Below are 17,254 nucleotides of genomic sequence, written 5' to 3' on the forward strand. Positions count from 1 at the left end.
ATTCCAAATATATGTTTTGTTCTTTCCTCACCTTGTATATCTTCACACAGAGTGTGCATTTGAACTGCTCCAGGCAGTCTCTTACCAGAGACCCTCTGAATTTCTGTTGCTGGTCTACTGGGAGTAACAGGAGATACATGTAAATAAGTGCTAGATTCGACTGAAGTGTGTGGTGTTCTAGTTTGAGGTCTCTGCTGGCCGAGGCAGGTGCAGAGCAGCAGGGAGTGCACTGTCGGCTGTTTATCTGGGACATCTAGAGCCTTATCTCAAAATCCAAGTGCCGGGAGTCTGCCCTGTCAGGCACTTCTGCTGCATAGCAAGGGAGCCTGGAGGATTACAGAAACATCTAAGTTCAAAAGTTTTAAGTCATTAGACTTAGTTTGTAGGGGCTACCACTTTTGCATTTTAGGGTAGTTCTTCCCTGCAAACAGCCTGGGCAATGTTGTAGAAATGCAGAATTTCATGCATCGTTTTTGGGCGGGGTGCTATGTTTGTGTTTGTTTGGAGGGGGTTCCCCGGGTTCTGAGGTCTGAGTGTCCGCACTGAAGTGCTGGGAGGTGGTTTCCAGAGGCAAAGGTCAATTCCCTGACGGCTGCTGCTGCCGGTGTGTGTCCGCAGGGGGCTGCACGCCGCGCGCGCGGAGCCAGGCGGCGCTGGAGCGCTGCGCGGCCCTGCTGGGCCTGGACGAGGACGACCTGCGCGGGAGCCTCACGTCGCGCGTCATGCTCACCACGGCAGGGGGCGCCAAGGGCACGGTCATCAAGTGAGTGGCGGCAGCCGCGGCGTGAGGGGCCGGGGCGTGAGGGGCCGCCCGCCGGCACAATCGGCCCCGGCTCCCGTTTAACCAGCTGTAGGACGGAGCGCGACTGTCTAAAGCGCTTCTTTTAATGGTTTACCAAGCACAGGTACACCCCCCTGGTCCTGCAGAAATCGGAGTGCTGAAAGGTAGCGGGCTTACAGTTCTAGGCGCTTTGAATAAGTACCTCCTGTGCTGTATACAATCTCATGGGTCACTGAGTACGCTGTGTGGCCAAAGAAAGTATAGCAGCCAGCCAGTTAAATTCACAGCCTGCACAGCAAATTTGATACCCTAGAAGATTTATCAGATGTACTCTATCAAGGAATGTTATTCTGGTACCTAAAGTCCTTCAGAAGACACTTGAATCTTTGTCATGAGAAGTGCACAATGCTCCCGTGAGTGCTGCCTTGTAATATTTAGGGCTGGGATGCTTCAATTAGAGGGCAGTATATATCCACCCTCCTTAATGTCTGAGTAATCAGTGTCCTTGTGTTTGTCATATTTAATTCTTCTGAAATCAAGTTTTGACTTCAAAAACATCCCTGCAAATGATAATCTGGAAGTGTGCTGGTTTTTGCTGTGTTTGGTAAACACACATTTAATCTTGACTGTTAATAATGTTTCAAAAAAAAAAAACCCAAAAACAGATAGAAAGTGTGCTATTTTGTTTTTTTCTATTTGCTTTTTCCTGAAGCTATTATCAAGGTAACTTCCTGGCTACAGGAGCAAGATAGTGATTTCTTTCTGTATGCACATGGAGAAGGAAGAAGGGCAAAGAACATGTACAAATATGATATACCAGTGATAACATTTCAAAACCATGAAATTTATGACTCTTGCAAAACTGTGTTTTATGAAAATGACAATACACTTAGGTTTTATTTATGAAAATCCTCTAGCTTCCACCACAAATTTTCTCTTGCTGAGACTGATCCTAGCATGCAAGCTGTCAGGGATACTAGCTAAGATGCCTACAACTGAATTGTGTGTTTTAACATTTAGGTTTCTATGATGAGCTGTTTCTGGAGTTCAAGGCAACATCACATCAAATACTGAACTTTTTTTCCAGACTAAGCAGTTTTGAGCACATAAAAAATAAGTTTCAGTGTTCAGCTAAATGTATCAATCTTTTAATTAGGAAGCTAATGAACACTCACTCCTTGGAAGAAGCATGTGTGTTTTTTATTGACTTATGGAAATAAGAAGATTGTTTTAGTGAATTGGACCACATTCCACCAAAAGTTTAGTATATATATCTCATCATTATCTGTATTAATGGGATTTATTTCAGTTCCTTGCATATTTTGTCTTTGGAAATTTATTACAGAAATTATTATTATTATCATCATCATCATTATCATTACTATTAGAAAAGTTCTAATGCACTGAGAAATGGTAAGTAATGTTGAGGGGAGTGGGGGAGCGTGATGTGTTACTCTGCATTCAGTTAAAAGCTCAAGATCTACACCTTTTAGTTATATGTTCAGTAGTCCATTTCTGGAGAGTAAATTCTTGTCTCCCTGCCCAGTGTAAATTCCTTTTCTCCCCCACCAGTTACTGGAAACTTGGGACTTTGAGTTGTCATCTTGCTGCCTTATCAGATGATATGAAGTGTTATAAGTAATTTTTCCCCTTCAGTACAAGCTTAATGTGTAGGAAGATGTTGGTCGTGCAGGAAAAAGTGTCTCCAGTGGAAAATATATTGACCAAGTATTTGCTATTTGCTCTTTTCCAGACCATGTCTAAATTGACAGCAAAATCTTTGATATATTCATCCAGGAGAAGCTTTATCAGTATTGTGGATAACGTTGGAGTAGAAAATTACATATTATACAGTACACATGACACTCATAGTAATGCATGGAAATATGAATATTGCAGGTTTTGAAAGTCAGTAACATTTTTACTTAATTCAGGTTGGGCTGCACAGTAATTGCTGATCTTTCTCTGTTGGCTTACTGCTTACCTGGTTATTTTCCATCTTGATTTTTTAATTCTCCTCAGCTTACCACCACTTTCATTTACTTGTATCTTGTGGATTTTTTACATTTTGAATTTTTTTAAAAACAATTTTATATGCTAATCTTGTTACCAAGATTCTCTGCTTTCACAATTGAGTATTATTAGAGCCCATTTTTTGAGAATACCTTCAATTTCACTTTCCTTTTAAGTGATAATGTTAAATGGAAGCTGAAAGGCTTTGAACAAATCGTATCCATGTCAGATTCAGATGGCACCCCACTGGAAATGCTCTCAGTGAGCTGCCGATTCAGATTCTGAGAATAGATTTGTTTTGGCTGTTGCACATGTAACACATACATAAGTGTTGTCTGTTTATTTTCCTTTTGAGAATGTTTGGTGGGACATATCAAGCTACCACCATTATGAGGCTCACCATGTCGTCACTTCCCAAGTGACACTGTCAAGGAAGGTTTCTTAATTTTTGTTACAGCTCTGAGTTTACTCTGGATTAAAACTGTAAAGATTTTCTGGTCAGCAGATTTATCCTCATAAGCCTGGAGCATTATTAGCATTGTGCAGTTTCAAAAGTCTGCAAACACAAGGAGCTATGTTTTTATGCCAGCAGATCTTACTTCTCCTGTGTTTTATTTTGGGGGTGTCAAAAATGACTTCAGCAGACTCCTCAAAACATCTCAATGATGAATGCATTAAGCCTCTCTTGCTAGCATTTTCTAATCTTGTGCATCTAAAAGCAAACATACTCTAATACACCAATATCATCTTCTCACATGGCATGTACAAGGAAAGTGGATTGGATTATTTTAGTTATTTGTTACATAGACACCATTTTTTCTGTGGTAGTGTGGTTTAGAAACTACTTGACTGCTATCAGTATTAGAGTTTTGACAAGTACATTAGTGGTGGGGTTTTTTTTGGTTGTTTTTTTTTTTCTAGCAACCCAAAGAGCCAGTCAGTTCTCTCTCTCTTAGGGACCTTTTGTGTGCAAGTAGATCATGTGAGTCCTAATAGGTCACAGTGAATAAATAGCTCTGCTGAAATCACTGTGCTCAGAGTATAACAAAGGCTTTGTTCTGCTGAGCACAGAGGAGCCAACAAGGAACAGTAGGAGGGTAATGCTAAATGCAACCCCTCTGAATTTTATTAAATACTCATGTGCAGTGAACTGCCTGGGGGACTTGACAGCTGCCCTACGTCTATCTGTCCTTGTCTCCCAAAACCCCATAATAATTACCTTGTTGGATGATGTTTTTGCCATCCATCTGAAGTGTGTTTACAGAGAGGAATAATGTGTTAGGATTCAAAATCTGGTGCTTCTCTTAGACTGTAAATGTGCTACTGTGCTTCTCTCTTGCTCAATTTCTTCCTTTCCAAGAAGACTTCCACAGAGGACTCCATCCATCATCACAAACCGCATTATTTTACAGGGTGAAAAAAATTAACTTGAATCACTCCAGGTACTCCAGCTTCTTTTGCAGTACATTTTCTACCAAAATGCATTTTTTTAGTGATGCCACTGAAGCGTCCACTGGAAAAACTTTTTCAAAAAATACTTTACTACATTATTTTGAACTTCAGCTTTTCTCAGATTACAAATGTGCTGCTTATATTCTTTAATTATGTGGAGTATTTAACTAGGTAAGGTTGTTCCATCCACACTACTTATGAACCAATAACCGTATTGGATGACAGTAATTCATGGATATCGCTTCACCTGCTCTCTGCCTCAGTTGTCAATCATGGGCAAATTATATATGCTTTTAATTAAAAAGTTAATTTGTTATGGAGTACATTTGGGAACTGCATGGAGTTGTCCACAGGCTAAATCTATCCCATCCGTGCCTTCCCGTAGATCTCAAACTCTAGATCAGTGTAAACCTTGCTGAAGAAGTTGGCACGAAGACCAACAAGGGTTTTTCTTTCACCCGTACCAAAGTGCTTAGAATTTGGAAAATTTTTTCTTTACTCCATTCAAGTAGCTGATAAAGGGAGGAGAGGGAAAGAAGTAGTGGAGGAAGGAAAATTTGTTATTTTGTGTTCAGGCAAGAAATGAGAAAGAAAGAGATCAATTTGTCTGTGTGGATCAAAGAGAGGAAGAGCTGAGGGAAAGCAAGATTGCTAGAAGAAAGCTACTTGTTCTGAATGTCAGTTTTGTGATGGGGCTCTTGTGTATTTACTGTTTAAGTGAATTTTCAGCATTTTTTTAAGTTATGAGCTGTTTTTTTAAAGTGTTTTTTAAGGTCTGAAATTCAGTTGTGCAAAATGCATTGCAGGGTTACATTTTCTTTCTGTGTGTGTTTGCTGCATACCATGAAATTCAACAAGTGTTTGTTCAGTTTTTAGAATTGTACTTAATAGTGGCAGAATTTGCTATTTTGAAAACTAGGAACATTTTATAAATATATGCTCTAGAAGTACAACTATTTGTCATGTTGTTTAAAAAAGTAAGTGAAAAATATCAATGATTTTAATGTATTATGTAATAGGTCTGCAGCTGACAGGAATTAGTATTCTGATCTCTTAAACGTATCAGAATAGAATGCAAACGTACCTTGCTTCTATTTATAAGCCGAGATTTCTGCCAGTACTCATTACCTTAAGATAGATACTTAGTGGAAGACAAGACTGTGTGTTAAAGCTTATTACTATCAAATGTAATGTAGCTGCAAGTGTCCTTTGGGAATGGAGACTCTGGTTCTGTGCCTTACCAGTCACAGCAGAAAATGAAGTGATCACCACCACTCTCATGATTCTGCATCAAAAGTGTTATCCTTGAAATTATTATTTTTTTTAAAATTATTACTTAGTTTAGTTCTTATGAATTCTGGGAAGTGAAGGAAATTATGCAATATGGGTAAGCTGTTGTTGTGGTTTAACTCCAGCTGGCAACTCAGCCCCTCATAGGCACTCACTCCCTGCCAGTGGGGTAGGGAAGGGTAAAAACAAGAAAGCACATGGGTTGAGATAAAGACAGTTTAAGAGGTAAAGCAAAACCTGCACATGCAAGCAAAGCAAAACCAGGAATTCATTCTCCACTTCTCATTGGAAGGTCAGTGTTCAACTCCCCAAGATAGCAGGACTTCTTTAAGTGTAGTGGTCACTTGGGAAGACAAGATTTCAAACTCATAGCATCATTTCCCTATTCTTCTTCTTCCTCCAGCTTTTATTGCTGAGCATGTTGCCATATGATAGGGAATATCCCTTTGGTCAGTTGGGGTCAGCTGTCCCAGCTTTGTTCCCTCTCAGCTTCTTGTTCACTCTCAGCCTCCTCACTGATGTGATGGGGTGAGGAGCAGAAAAGATGTCAGAGTAAAAACTAAACTATAGGCTTTATTCTAACAAAACAAGTCATAAATAAGTAGTTGAAATATTTTTTGTAGATGGTGATGTATATATTTCAAATATCTTCTCTGGAAATTGTCAGTAGAGTTTCTAATTATCCAGTAAACAATTAGGAAAGCATCTGAATCTCATTTCTACTGATGGTAGCAAAACATTATTAGTTTTTACAGGTAAGATAGTCTTAACTTGGCAAGATTGTTTCCTGCTTTGGCTTAGACACCAGGGATTTTTTTTTTTTTTTTTTTACGTCCTAAATGATGGTATTGGAAAGGCTGTTTTTAAGTTTAGAGTCCAGTCTCAGCATTTCACAGTAAGGAATTCTGAAAAATAAGATCTGTATCTTGTTTTATTAGGGTACCCTTGAAAGTGGAACAAGCAAACAATGCTCGTGATGCCTTGGCTAAAACCGTGTATAGTCATCTGTTTGATCATGTAGTGAAAAGGGTAAACCAGTGTTTTCCGTTTGAAACTTCTTCTTTCTTCATTGGAGTTCTAGATATAGCTGGTTTTGGTAAGTATACTTTAAATAATTTCTAGCTGTCACTTTTTCACACCAAAGATTCAATAACAAATACTGTAATGAAGAGTGGGAGGGTTTCCTGTTTGGTGTTAATGGTTATTATAAAAGCTTTTGCCATCTATGGCTCACTGAAATTCAAAACAGGGCATGTCTTGTGATGTGCTCTAGTCCTGGCAAGGTTGTCCAGGGAAAGAGCCTTTGGTTTTCAGGTCTTTAGAGATTTGGTATCTTGTGCCAGCCTGTCGTATCGTAGATGCATGAGAATGTATTGGTACAAATTCACTGTATGGCAGCATCTGGCTTTGGTTTGCTGCCAACTGTCTGTCAGTTGCTGCAGTATTTTTAGATGCTTTGTGTACAACATGGAAATCTGTAAAATATGTCACTTTGCTGAAGGAAATGATTATGGATGTGGATGCATCTTTAAATATTAGCACTGTCAAGCTTCTTTTGTTTACTATTTAATATAAACTCTTGGAACACTTCTATCATAAAAGTTTAACTTCTGTCTTTCAGAGTACTTTGAACACAACAGTTTTGAACAATTCTGTATAAACTACTGTAATGAAAAACTGCAGCAATTTTTTAATGAAAGGATTCTGAAAGAGGTATGATATATTTAATGTTATATTTGAGGGTTTGGTTTTTTACTGTTATAATTGAGGAATTTTTTTTTTCTGAAGAGATATTTAAAGTAGCACTGCTTTTCATAAGATTAAACATTATGTTTGAATAAAAAAAAAATCCAGTTGACATGCTGTTTCTTTCCATATTATGTGACATTTGGTTGTATCAGAAAAGAATGTGGATTTTTGAAAACCAGCAGTGAGGGATCCAGAGATTGGATAATCGCTAATACCTGATGGAAATATTTAGTTGAACAGGCTTATCATTAAGGTGCTAATGCTGGAATATATTAAGCTGTATAAGGGAATTCTGAAATATGCATTGATTTCTGCTATATTTTAAAAAATTACTTAATGTTTATTTAAAAAAATATTTTTTTTTTCTTGATCACTAAAAAAAAAATACAAAAAATTAAGAGTGGTGGTTTCTCTTTTCAATTACTTTTTTTTGTAACTTTAGGAACAAGAACTTTACCAGAAAGAAGGCCTGGGGGTTAATGAAGTTCATTATGTAGATAATCAGGACTGTATAGGTATGTACTTCTTGAATTGTCAAGCTTTTTGTTACTGTTATGGGGAAAAAAGCTTCAAGCAGAAGAGGCAAAATATGCATAGCACTAGTAATTATATGGTTTTATATATAGCCTCATTCACTTCACAATCATAAGAATTCGTAGGCATTGCTGCAGTTACAAGCATGAGCAGTTTCATCCTTCCCACAGGAAAAAGTTGGTAGTAAAAATTCCTCTTACAAGAGCAGTTTCATAGAGAATGGAAAAAAGTTCCAAAATTGAATTTGTGTCTAATAGTTTCAAGAGCAAGAATTTCTGTGTCAGTTTTCAAGGGCTTTGGTATATGTGTGTGAGAGGTCAAGGCAATGCAGTTGTGAAACCACTACTGTATGCTCAAGTCTGGTCTGCCTTTCCTAAAACAAATTCCTGTTTCTCACTGGATCCATTATTAAATGGAAATATTAACCTTTTAGTTTTGATGTGTGATGAAATGTGGATGAAAAGCTTAAAAATCTCCCCCAGCAATTGAAGCAATTATTGCATAAAGACCTATGATCATACTATAACAAGACTTGGGCAGCTTTTGAATGACTAATTTCAGCTTGAGACCAAGAGTTGAAATCAAACAATTGGTTCATGATCTTTTTCTCCCATGTTCCACAAGAGTTAGAACTTCTAGATTCTTGAAGAGTTAGAACTTGATGGATGTCCTATACATACCTATACAAATTAAGATATATAGAATTGATTTGCTATGATTTTCTGTATTTTGTTTAATGGCTTTCCATAGGTACTTTTGTGGAGAATCAGATCAGTATTTAGATGTGTAATAATGTTCAGTGGTGATACGAGTTGATATATTCAATTTTTGTAAATATATGTTTTTTATTAATAGATTTGATTGAAGCAAAATTAGTAGGTGTACTGGATATTTTGGATGAAGAAAATCGTCTTCCCCAACCAAGTGACCAGCATTTTACTTCAGTTGTGCATCAAAAACACAAGGACCATTTCAGGCTCTCGGTAGGTTTATTTCTATTGTCTATCTTGTTTTAATGAAACAAGTTCTTGGAACAGTTGATAGTAACACTTCAATTTAATGAAAATCTTTCGTAAGAAATCTCATACCACTCAGTCTGCACAGTCTGTACCTCTTTGTTAAGGACAGGTTTGGTTATTAGATTTGATGAAAAGTTCAGTGAAGGCTTCAAGCAATTCTAATATCCTGCTGAAACTAAAGCCATATTCTTCACTGATATTTGAAGTTTGTTAACATGTAAAGCATGAAAAGGAAGTAAAAACACATTTTAATTTAGATTGTTTCATATCAGATGAGTTTTTTTGTTCTTTTCAGAAGTTGCTTGCTTTGGAGAACATTTGACTCATGTCTAGTGTCTAGCTAGCACTTCAGAGATGAAAATAGGAATCATACTAGGAAAATGTTTTTGTTGTTTATTTTTTAACATACAGCACTGTGTGGAAGATTAAGGCAGATTGCTGCAATTTATATCCATGAATTGTGTTGAAATTAAAAAAATACTGAAAAATTGCAAGCAAAGGAAGCCATCCTTTATCATCCATTTACCAAAATTGTCTTCCATTTACCTTATGTTGTTTCTGCTTAGTCCTGCTTACCTGAATTGCTGTGCAGTGAAACATTTTGGTGGTATGTGCATGATCAGCTGTGTGCTTGCCTGTTAAGGTATACCATCTAAAGCCAGATCTTAAACTTCTGTCTAATGCTATCCATATAACAAGGCTATTCATCAGCTGTCAAATGAATGATACAGAAAGTTTTGATTACAGGCAAAACCAAAGGCAGCTGGCTGGTATTAGCAATCCTGGTGACTTGTATTTTGAATGCACTGCATTTAAGAGTGTGGAAGAATTTGAAATTAGGTTTTTTGAATATCATAGTGTGGATAGGAATGGTAATTATCAGCACAATTGTACTTACAGGAACTGTACTTCTAGGAAATGTGATTTTGAACTGTTCCTGGGAGTTCATGGTGGTGTTCTAAGAATAAACTTTTTCTTAGTCTCCATTGCAGTACTTCTTTGTAATTCAACTTCTTAATTCCAGATTCCCAGAAAGTCTAAATTGGCTGTTCACAGAAATATCAGAGATGATGAAGGCTTTATTATCCGACACTTTGCAGGAGCAGTATGCTACGAGACGGTAATTTTACCTATGGAACACTATTTTTATTTTTTTTGTAGAACATTTATATTTTTTCAGTGCATATAGCTAAAATGGCAAAATTTCCTGTGATCAGAAGAGAAAATCAAATGTTGATATGTCTTAGCTTTGAAATTAATTTTTTGAGTATTTGACAGAATTGACAGCTTCTTTTAACTTTGCAGGTTACAGCCTGTTTTAATTATGTGTGTTTTGTGTATAAGTTTGTTTCAAGTCTATAGGTAATGGTGCCAATATCAAATATATTGATTCACAATCTACTGCAGATTTTGCATCAAAGGGTTTTTACATCCTGAGGAGAAGAATAAACCACGTGGCATAAAAGTATTGTTAGTGAAGAGTACCTTTTTGGAAGCATGATTATCCTCATACACAATCCCATCACACTTCGTGTTTTCCATTTCTACTGGCAATGGACTCATTCATGTAAAAATACAAAATACCTGAAATTGCTGCCCTCAAAATACATTCCAGATTCTTGTGCCTTTTTGACTATTACTTATTGTACAAAAACACTCCAAGGCCTGAAGCCAATATCTAGACCAATATCAATTTTCAAAAACAAAAGTTTAGGTTGAAATGAAGATCCATAATACTTTGTTCTTCTGTATAACTCCAAGGACGCTACTTGCAAAGAGGTCTTTTTGTCAATTGAAAAGAATGTGCTTAAAGGATTTGTCTTTATGTACTTCAAAATACACCAAGAATAATAATGATTGCTGTGCTTCTTTGCATTCTATGAGTTATTTTAAAAATAAGAAAGTTGAAGCCTCTGTGTTACCTACATGATTTTTCTGAGGTTGCTTAGAGTAGATATCAAAATAATAAATGAAATTGGAATTCCAGTAAAATTGGAGCCAATTTTTATTTATACCAGGTCTTCTATTTTTAACTATATACCTCATCATGATGCACTAATAATGCCTTAGAGTGTCTTCAGGAACAGAGGAGACAGATTTGATCACAAAAACTCTGCTGTCAGATCTAATCAGATGTGAAGTCCAGAAACTGTTAATATGCTTGGCTTTATCCTCTTCCTCAGAGGGACTTTCTTAGCTTGGGCCTTAAAACTTTTGGACAGCAGCTGCCTTTTAGTACTTCTGTTACTTGTTTTTTTTTTTTTTTCTCACTGCACTTTCAGCAGTTTTCAGTTTCATTTGTGGTGAGGACACTGTGGTGGTTTCACAGACACTTATTTGGGTGCATTCATATCCTTATCTTGTGTCTTCACAGCCCAAGGAAACTTTGGAGGCCTGTGTTTGTCTTTTGATTCTTACCACCCTTTTATGGGTTATCTGGCAAACTGGCATTTTCTTCAAAGTAGTCTTGGCCTCTTCCATTCATTACTATCAAAGTCTCTATTAAGTTGCATAAAAAACTATTGAGGATTTCATTAATATGAAAATGGATACTAATGTATTGATCTCTGAGTTTCAATGTAATGTAATGTTCTTCTGAAAGGTGGTGATTTCATTTCAAATAAATGAGACATAAAGTTTGTAGGAAGGGTCAGTATGTTTTATTAAATAAAGTGTTCATAAATAGTCATAGTACTACTAAAATAACCTGTTTTCATTTCATTTGCCGAGCTTTATAGATGTACCAATTTAAGCATGCATGTTAATTCCCATTTCACAATAGATCTTAAGTGATACTACAAGCAGTGAAGAATTAAGCTTCTCAGAACTCCCAGGTGATGATGACGTGCTGAGTGCTGGAAATGGAAGGAGGATAGACATTGACAAAAAAACAACCGATCTCTTTAAAAGGCACCAAACCTTTCTTTGGGTTTCATAATTCCAATGACACCCTTCAAATTTAAGAATGTCTTTTCTCTCTGGCACTAGGGTTTTGTGTATCCAGCTGAAAAGTTGTTTGAAGTAATATATGAATATTTACCCCATGTATTCTTGCTGATTTTTGAATTAAGTAGGGTAACTATGTTTCCTTTAGTTTTCTAACTAGACTGAAGTAACTTGGACAGTAAAACAAATGTGCTTTTATCTCTTGGGTTGTATTTTCAGATGCAATTTGTGGAAAAAAACAATGATGCTTTGCACATGTCCCTTCAGTCTCTTATATGTGAATCCAAGGACAAGTTTGTTCGACAGTTGTTTGAAGCCAACACTAACAACAACAAGGATCCCAAACAAAAAGCTGGGAAACTCAGTTTCATCAGTGTTGGTAACAAATTCAAGGTAAAATCATATAGTAAAGAGTCCTGTCTTCTATAATGTATGCCAGTTTTATGTTACTTGAATGAAGAAGAACCTAAGGTTGGGACAACTAGCAGTAACTTGAGATTCAGAAGAAAATTTGGTTAAATAGATTGTTTTCTTCTGTTGAATTATAAGAAACTGGTGTATTTAAGCCACATGCTATGCATTTCTGTCAAAAGTATCTTCCATAATAGTCCTTACAGAGGTTGTTATACAGTGATTTTTAGGTCAGAATCTTTCAAAGCCATATGGAAGATTTTATTCAATAAGTGTTGAGAATTAAATTTGGATTCTGTGGACTTTAAAAGGTTCTAGATGTGATGAAATGTATTCTTCCATCCTATTGTGTTTATGCCTTCTAGAAGGTGTATTGATTCTCTACAGTTGGCCAAACTCAAAATTCAATACCTAACCACTGTTTTTCTTTTTCTGAAATATATACTTAGTCACAGCTTACACAGGAAGATATTCATTGTGCTGAATGTTTCCTTTCTCAATACTGAATCTGATGCTTCTCCTCATTTTCTCCTTTCTTCTGATACTATAAAGCTGACCTTCAAACCTTGTCTTCTCCAAATGTTTTCTGCATCCTTTTCTCATTCAGCAGTTTTATTTTAGCTGGACTATTCCAGCTCAGGATGGCTAGAAAGAGAACAATAGGGGAATTAAGAGATGAAAAGCAGGCACATCGTGGGCTGCAGGTAAATTTTTCAATCTCATGGATTTACAGTTGGTAGAGCTGCAGCAATTTCAGCAAGAGCTCTTTTCAACACGTCTGGGCCAGATCCAATGAAGGATTTGTATGCCTTCAAGTCAAGTGCTGAAACAGTTTTGGTATGCTACCTTACCTAGGGCCACCAAAAACCTACCTCATGTTCCTAGCTAGACTCCTTACACAGTCCCTGGGGAATGCAAGTATCTTGGATAATCAAAAAAAAACTGCACGTAGAGTGAGACTGCCAGTAGCAGAAGACTGTTTCTGCATTTCTGCTTTATATCAAAGTTAAGTACTGGATCAGGACTGCAAGATAAATTCTTTCCTGCATAATCATGTCTTGTGGCTAGCATTTGGAACTATTCTCTAAAGACACAGGGGCTGAAGAACCGGAAGGATATGGCAGCAGCACGCTTGCTTTTCATAGCAATAGTATGATCTCCTTCAGATCTATACTGTATTCAGTGTTCTATGGCTATTTTATTTTCTGTAATGAGCACCAAGTTATTTGTCAGTCTGACAAAGGGTGTTCTTTTTACAACCTTCTGCAGTTGTTTGGTTGGGTAGTTCTTGTTACAACCTTCTGCAGTTGGTTAGGTAGCAAGAAATAAAATTTTCATGGGCCCAGGGAGAGTAGGAGGCCAAGTCTGGCTTGTAAGTTAGTGGTTTTGGCATTTAACTGGGAATTGGACAGACTGCTGTCTTGAGTTTTGCTCTGATGATTCTTTTTAACTCCTTCCTATTCTATTGTGATTGTTGAATTAAAGTATAGCAACTGATATAAAATACCATCTGTAATCTAAAATACTACCTGACCATCAGGTAGTCTGAAAATTTGCATACAGATAGGCCATGTCCTGAGCAAACCCTGCAGCCATGAATCTGCTGTAAATGAAGGTAGGATCCAGAGATTTTAGAACTGTATTTTTAAAATGAAATCAACTGGCAGATCTTTTGAGATAGTTTCCTCTTCCTTCCATCTGGATTTTCAGTTTCTCTCGGATTTAGCACCCCACGTTCAGGACTTGGGCATTATACCACTGCCCAGTGAGAAGTGAATTAAAAGGGATGCATTTTTAAAGTGAAGCAGAAATTGAGTGGGGAACTTTTTTGGATTTCCTTTTGAACTTTGGTATTCACTTCTCCACCTAGAACACAATTAATGTCCTCTTTGGATCTGGCCCATCAATCTGTAATTCTTTCAGTGTTTTCAAGTTTCATAGCATTTCGAATGTATGTGTTCCAATAATTCATCTAGTGTTACCTTCCCAGACACAGCATGTGATGCTGATGAACACTAATAGCCTTGAAAATTTCACTTCAGATGACATCAAAATAAGGTCTTTTATCTTACTAGATATTTCATCTCTTTAAGAATAAGAATTCTTAGTGCATTAATTTGTAAGTCAGTTTTCTGAACTACTGAAATTAGAACTTCTTCTAATTATATAAATTATTAGATGATGTTGCACAGGCTTCTTTTTATGAAATCCTTCACAGATCCCTTCCTTATAACTAATTAAAATTAATTCTCATAAATCAGTTGAGAAAATAATGATTAATTTATTATCAGATCTTCAAGATGAATTGAGATTATTTTACCTTATGCTGATAATGAATTAAATTGTGACAATTCAAAGAGCAGTAATTTTATCAATACGCTTTATTCATATCTACACATTTTGTTGGAGAAATTCACCTGAGAATGTCTCTGGCTTATTTCTTGTCAAATCACAGAGTATAAGGAAGGGGTATTTTTCTTCATGCAGAAATGTACTTTGTTGATGGAAATTGCAAACTTAAGTGTTTTCAGCTTGAGAAAACATAATTATTATGATCAAGTTGAGATATAAAAAATATGTGTAAGTAAGAACTGAGCAGAAGGTTATTAGTGTTTGTCATGCTTCTTGTGGCACTCTTTCTAACCACATCCATGTTAAGTTAAAAAAAATCCCAAACCAATTTTATCTACATGAGGGACAACTGCCAGCTGTAGATGACGCACACTACCCATACAAATCTTGTTCCTGGATTCAAGGTAATTGAAAGATCTGTCTAAAAAAAAATATTCACAGGTCAGTTTCCAGTGCTAAAAATGAGTACGTAAGGACATACTGAGTTTTGTATTGCTGCAGTCTATATACTTAAAGTTTGCTAATGAAGTAGAAAGGGTGACCCAGCAGTAATTTATGTGGTGAAACAGACACACCTCTAAAGTAAAAATATTGCTATTTTTATGATGTGGTTTTGGAATATTTTATGTACCAGTTACTTTCAATAGCAACTCTAAATTGCTTTCTCTGATTGCATTAAGTCTCTGGTTATCCTGAGGAATTGACTTCAAATAATAGTAGTATTTCAGTCTTATCACAGTATATTTAAAAGCAACATCAGTAAATATAATTTTAAAATTGTAGTTTTTTGTCATCAAGAGAGAATTAAAAAGTCGGAAGTTTGGAAATAAAAATAGATTATTGCAGGTAAATGTTGACATGACTTCAAAAAAACACAGAAGAAAAGCCTGAGAATATACTTTCTGTATTAATTTTTAAACATTCAAATAATGCTTATTATAGATTAAATTTGGGATTTCACAGATTTTTCAGTGTAGTTTTTAAAAATGGTTGCTGATTGGTCTTATTTTTTTTTATATAATCTTATTACATCGTCATGACTTTTTATTTTCCCAAATGGACGTGCATGGTTTTTCATAACTATGTTGTAATAAGTGACTAGTCCATGCAGTATTGTCGTACAATTAAATACAAGCAATTTCCTCAGGGCCATTCATGCATACTTGCATGATTTTGTCTATTAAAATTTGTGAATGGTTTATCAGTTGTGTCTCACTAACAATGAACATGCATGCAGTAATTCTGTACCTCTGTTTGGTGTTTATATTTCTGTCCTTGCCATGGTAAGGCTCTTGAAATACCTGTTTTCTTTTACAGACTCAGTTGAACTTGCTTCTTGAGAAGCTTCACAGTACTGTAAGTATACATACAGATGTAGATTCACAGTTTTCTGATATAAGGCAAAATAGATTATCTGAATATTATGGCTTACAATAAATGTAATTAGTAATTGCTCAACAGGTTGCAGCTACATGGCACTTCAGAAACATCTTCCTGTGCCATGTGATGGTTATCGATTTCCTTTAAAAAAGGAAAATCCACCACCTCCAAAAAAGTTGTAGAATGAAAGTTAAACAATTTGAATAACCAATATGAAATCTGGCTGTGCTGCAATCTTCTTTTCTTGTCACTTTTAATTCTTTCTGTGCATTGGTTATCATTGATGACTAATTTGCAGAAAATTTAGAAATGTTTCTTATTTAAGAAGTAATTTATTATTAATTACTGTTTTCAGATTCCATAAAGTTATTAAAAATATATTTTTTCATTTTGCTTTTTTGACATGCTGTAAATGCACAGGTGGTCAAAGAACCTGAATCCCCTAATGAATATTTGTTAATTTGGCTGATGTGATCATATAGTTTGTGAAATTCTCCATGTAGTAAAACATGCCACTTTTTTTTAGAACTTGGAGTTGTAGGAACACAGTGTTGTTTCTCTTGCCACATGTTCTAACCAGTTATAAATATTAGGGTATGCTCTGTCAAAAAAAGAAAAAGGGTGGAAAACCAAGGGAAACAAATGAATGAGGTGCTGGAGTATAGCCAGCCTATAAGATTTTACTGTAGTCATGAGGCTGGTCTGAAGGGTGATCTATTTCACCCAGAACATTCTGGAAATGAAATACAGTCCAGGGAAAAAAGTGTGGGGCCAGGCTTCCAATTTGAAATGCTTGAGTTTAGCTAACCCATGATTGAGGAGATATTGTTAATGTGGAGCTCCCTTGGCAAGTGCTGTCTCATTCTCAGATGGGAAATGGCAAAAGAGAGAATATGCTACAAACTGGGATTAATACTATGTTTTCTCAGTCCCAATTTTGTTTTAGTATATGCAGAGTTGTCCTTAGCAGTCACCTGTTACAGCAAAATCTGAATAATTGGATGCTGCTTGGCAAAATGTTATCCTTGATGAATGTGAAATGATCAGAGAGAGTAGTGGGCAAAACTGTAGCACCCATGGTCATAACAGAGGACCAGAATGGAACACCACCAGGAAAGGGAGACTAAAGCTGTGAGCCAGAAGAAGTTGTAAAAAGTAGAGTTTAAGGAAGGTCAGGTTCATCTGGCATAGTTCTGATATCAGGAGTCTGTTAGCATGTTTGCTGATCTGAACTTTGGGGCATTTTAGTGTTGTTCCAGGGCAGTAGGATCTAGAGTTATAAAGCATAGATTGTATACATGTGAAGGAGAATAGTTGAGTGAAAATT

At 36.3% G+C, this 17,254-nt stretch overlaps 1 protein-coding gene across 7 annotated transcripts in view; it reads left to right on the top strand.

Annotated features, from left to right (window-relative positions):
• The window catches only part of MYO6 (myosin VI), a 102,610-nt gene that overhangs the window by 57,655 nt on the left and 27,701 nt on the right, over positions 1-17,254 (top strand). For all 7 annotated transcript variants that reach the window (XR_015282964.1, XM_086876307.1, XM_086876308.1 and 4 more), the window contains exons 12-19: positions 619-763; positions 6,475-6,632; positions 7,158-7,249; positions 7,728-7,800; positions 8,675-8,802; positions 9,863-9,958; positions 12,004-12,177; positions 15,865-15,903. Coding sequence is in view for 6 of the 7 variants with exons in the window: in XM_086876307.1 (XP_086732433.1) it covers positions 619-763; positions 6,475-6,632; positions 7,158-7,249; positions 7,728-7,800; positions 8,675-8,802; positions 9,863-9,958; positions 12,004-12,177; positions 15,865-15,903 (905 nt within the window). In the remaining variant the exon portion in view is untranslated. The remainder of the gene's footprint in view (positions 1-618; positions 764-6,474; positions 6,633-7,157; positions 7,250-7,727; positions 7,801-8,674; positions 8,803-9,862; positions 9,959-12,003; positions 12,178-15,864; positions 15,904-17,254) is intronic.

The sequence above is a fragment of the Cyanistes caeruleus genome, chromosome 2 (assembly GCF_971803275.1).
Source record: "Cyanistes caeruleus chromosome 2, bCyaCae1.hap1.1, whole genome shotgun sequence".
NCBI lineage: Eukaryota > Metazoa > Chordata > Aves > Passeriformes > Paridae > Cyanistes > Cyanistes caeruleus.